At 39.6% G+C, this 4137-nt stretch overlaps 1 protein-coding gene across 1 annotated transcript in view; it reads right to left on the bottom strand.

Annotated features, from left to right (window-relative positions):
* RYR2 (ryanodine receptor 2) overlaps positions 1 to 4137 on the bottom strand; it is a 1099979-nt gene that overhangs the window by 1074939 nt on the left and 20903 nt on the right. Inside the window, exon 3 of the mRNA XM_007942720.1 lies at positions 3603 to 3722. Coding sequence (XP_007940911.1) covers positions 3603 to 3722 — 120 coding nt within the window. The remainder of the gene's footprint in view (positions 1 to 3602; positions 3723 to 4137) is intronic.

The raw sequence follows: 4137 nt of genomic DNA, 5'->3' as shown, positions 1-4137 counted from the left end.
GGAGAAGTTGATAAAAATCTTCAATTTCCTCATCTTTGGCTTTGGTGGTTGGTGCATAAATTTGAATAATAGTAGTATCAATGTGTCTTCCTTGTAGGTGTATGGATATTATCCTATTACTGACAGCACTGTACTTCAGGACAGATCTTGAAACATCCTTTGTGATGATGAATGCCACACCATTCCTCTTCACACTGTCATTCCCGGCATAGTAGATCACATGCTTGTCTGATTCAAAATGGCCCAAATCAGTCCATTTCAGCTCACTAATGCCGAGGATATCAATCTTTATGCATTCCATTTCATTTTTGGCAACTTCCAATTTTCCTAGGTTCATACTTCGTACATTCCATGTTCCAATGATTAATGGATACCTGCAGCTGTTTCTCTTCAGTTTGAGTGGTGCCACATCAGCAAGTGGAGGTCTCGAAAGCTTTACCTTATCCACAGGACTAAGGTTTACTCAGATGATGTAGCTATTTCCCAGTCCTATTTTGAGAGCCTTCTAACCTAATCGGACTATTCATGAAGTTGTGCGGTAATGTATCAAACAGTGTTTCTTTGCTATTCATAAGGTTTTCCCTGGCCAATTCTTTGAGAAGTGGACAACCTTTTCCTTCTTCTTAGTCTGTCTCAGTCTGTAAGCTGAGCTGATACCTGTGAACCATGGGCAACCCGCTGGGTTTGAAACACCAGTGGCTCAGCCTCAAAACTTACATCAACATGTCACCACGGTAGGACAAACTGACAGACAAGTTTGTCTCCCTGTTGGAAACCTTTTGTACCACCCTTACCTGGGTCCTTGTGGCTGACTCCTCCTCTGTCTGGATTACTGAGTCTTTTAATCCCCTTACTCTCCACTCTCCCGCCCTGCTGCTTTGGGTGTGCCTGAGTTCCCTCTCCTCACCTGGATCCTTGTAGCTGACTGCTCCTCTGTCGAGGTTCCTGGCTTTTAATCCCCTTTCTTCTGCTCTCCCACCCTGCTGCTTTTGGCGTGCCTGAGTTCTCTCTACTCACTTGGATCCCTGTGGCTGACTGCTCCTCTGTCCGGGTTCCTGGCTCTTAACCCCCTTTCTCCTGCTCTCCTGCCCTGCTGCTTTGGGCTTGCCTGAGTTCCCTCTCCTCACCTGGATCCCTGCGGCTGACTGCTCCTCTGTCCAGGTTCCTGGCTTTTAATTCCCTTTCTCCAGCTCTATTATCCTGCTGCTTTGGGTGTGCCTGGGTTCTCTCTTCTCACCTGGACCCCTGTGGCTGACTGCTCCTAGGTGCCACTAGGTGGATTCAAACTGCCAGTGTTTCAGCTAGTAGCCAAGTGCTTAGCTGCTGCATCATCAGGGCTCCTACAATGTTTTATACAAAGTGGAAAATAAAAAACCATAGCTAACTAAGTGGACTGCATGGTTCTAGCAATTACAGAGTATCAGAAATCACAAGGAAAAGACCAGATGTTAGAATGTTCAATGGCTTGTTTTTAAAAAAGAAATCTTTTTCACAAATGGCACCTATCACAGTGATTTGTACACAGAGAATGCTCAATAACCACTTGTCAAATTGAAAATGAATCTAAGTAGGACTTATAAAATGCATATTATTTTGTCATAAACTACTACAATATTAATACTGCTACCTGGTATTACATTAATATAAATAAATAAATTTATATGTATACACATTAAAACACATTATGCGTTATTATTTTACAGAAAAACCAAAGAGGTACTACAGTTTGAAGAAAAAAAAGCAAACTTTGAAGCTAAAAAGAGGTAAAAGCCTTCCTAACACTATTCCTTCAAATATATAAATTAAATAAGTCAGAATAAGTATTTTAGGTATGGCAGTTAGCCTCTGGGAGCTCTGTTGGCAAAGTGCCTAAGGCATTTGACTGCTAACCAGAAGGCTGGAATTTCAAACCTACCAGCCACTTCTCAGAAAGAAGATTGGGCAATCTACTTCCGTAGTGATACTGCTTTGGAAACCTAAGGAGGGGTCGCTATGAGTTGGATCTGACTTGACAGCAGTGAGTTTGGTTTTGGTTTGGTACTTAGCCTCTATTAGTTTTCAACTTTTTAATTTGTAAAATGAATATGATAACAATAACTCATCATACTCTCATTGTGAAATTAAATGACAGAGTGCCTGTCAAAGTACCCTATAAACCAAAAATTGTTATACAAAATAGTATTAAATTGACTGTTTTCTAATTGTCTAGTTGACAGAGACATCCTCATTTCATATTCTACACAGTCAGATCTATCCTCAAAGGATACACCAAATCCATCCACATCGCACCACCACTATTGCTTCTCCTCTTGTGCAAAGATCATTAATTAGTTCTCACTGGGATTTTTGCATCTGCCTTCCATCTAGTCTCCCTGCTGCTATTCTTGCTCATCCTACATACATATAAGCAATTTAAAAATCAAAGCTATCTTTTAAACAGAATCTCTGTCTGGTGCAAATTGTAACGCACCCTCGGTTGTTATAGGAGATCTGCTGATGTAGAGCCTAAGGTATTTGACTGCTAAGCACCAGCTACTCCTCAGAAGGAAGACTGGGCAATCTACTTCCATAGAGACACCACCTCGGAAACCCAAGGAAGGGTCGCTATGAGTCAGGATCAACTCGAGGACAGTGAGGGTTTTTTTTTTTTTTTTTTTTTTTTTTTTAGTTTGAGAAACCCTAAGAAGAAAGGCCTGGTGATCTATTACTAAAAATTCAGCAACTGAAAACACTATAGAGCATAGTTCTACTCTGAGACACATGGGGTTGCCCTGAGTCAAACTTGAGGATGGCAACTGGTTTAATTTTTAAAATATATAAATAAATACATAAATTAAATCCTTGGAAGGAAGGTTGGGCAATCTACTTCCGTAGTGATACTGCCCTGGAACCTCAAAGAGGGGTCGCTATGAGTAGGGTCTGACTCAACGGCGCATAACAAGAACAAACCAATTAAATCATATTACTCACCTCCAGTGACCTTCCCTTCACAGTAGGAAGAAAACAACTTCTAATCACGGCCTATAAGACCCTACATGATGTGGTCCATATGAGACCACTAGTCTTTGCATTCAATAGTTAGAGTACTCTTCTTCTTGTTCCTGAAACACTCTACAAGCTCATTCCTAACCAAAAGGCCCTGCATTTCTACGTGACTCTATCTAGAATGCTTAAGAACTTAATATCACTCATTGCCTTAACTTCCCCCAGATGTGCTCAAACATCATTGCCTGAGAAAGGCAATATAATTCCCTAAACCCCCTTCATAAAATTGTCAGTCTTCTCTTTATCACTCTGTACACTATTTTTCTGATTTTCTGCATAGACCTTGTCAGTTCACAAATTACATTATTCATTTACTTGTTTATTTTTCTACTAGAATATAAATACTATAACATCCTAAGTGCAAAGACATTGTCTTTTCTTGTATCTCACTTTTTTGCAGAGAGCAAGGGCTCAATTAAAATTAGTTAATGAATGAGTGAAAATAATATATCAAATCCCCTTTAGATTATATATGACATGTTTCACAGTAAAGTAGTAACTTTAATGCCATGAGTAAAACTCAAATATTTGAATAGCCTCAAAAGAATTTATCCAACCTTGGAATTGGAAGTGGACTCCAAGAAACAAAGTCTGTTGCCAAATCCTTCTGCTGCCAGACAGAGTTTCTGTTGCTCTTTGTGGATGGTTGCAGTACACTGCAGAACCACTTCATCATCCTGCAGAGTGGGAAAAAGAGGAAAAAAAAGTAAGATTTGACATGACTCCAAAAACCAAATAACCAAACTCACTACCATCAAGTGAATTCCAATTCACAGTGACTGCCCTTTTGGTTTCTGAGATAGTAAATCTTTACAGAAGTAGATTGCCCCATCTTCCTTCCATGGAGTGACTAGTGTATTTGAACCACCAACCTCTCGTTAACAGTCAAATGTCTTAGGCACTACCCTACCAGAACTCCTTCGCATGAATAGACAAGTCTAAATCAGATCTAGAAGAATATGAATTTTTTTTATTTTAAAATCAAAAGAAAATACAACAGCAACTGTCAATAATACTACAAAATCAATTCCAAGAGCTTTTTTTTTTTTTTTTAATTGTCCCTTCGGTGCAGCTTGGACTTCTTCCTTAAAC

The sequence above is a fragment of the Orycteropus afer genome, unplaced genomic scaffold, assembly GCF_000298275.1.
Source record: "Orycteropus afer afer isolate SDZICR_OR568_19922 unplaced genomic scaffold, OryAfe1.0 scaffold00096, whole genome shotgun sequence".
Taxonomy (NCBI): Eukaryota; Metazoa; Chordata; class Mammalia; order Tubulidentata; family Orycteropodidae; genus Orycteropus; species Orycteropus afer.
This window is presented reverse-complemented; position numbering and strand designations above follow the sequence as displayed.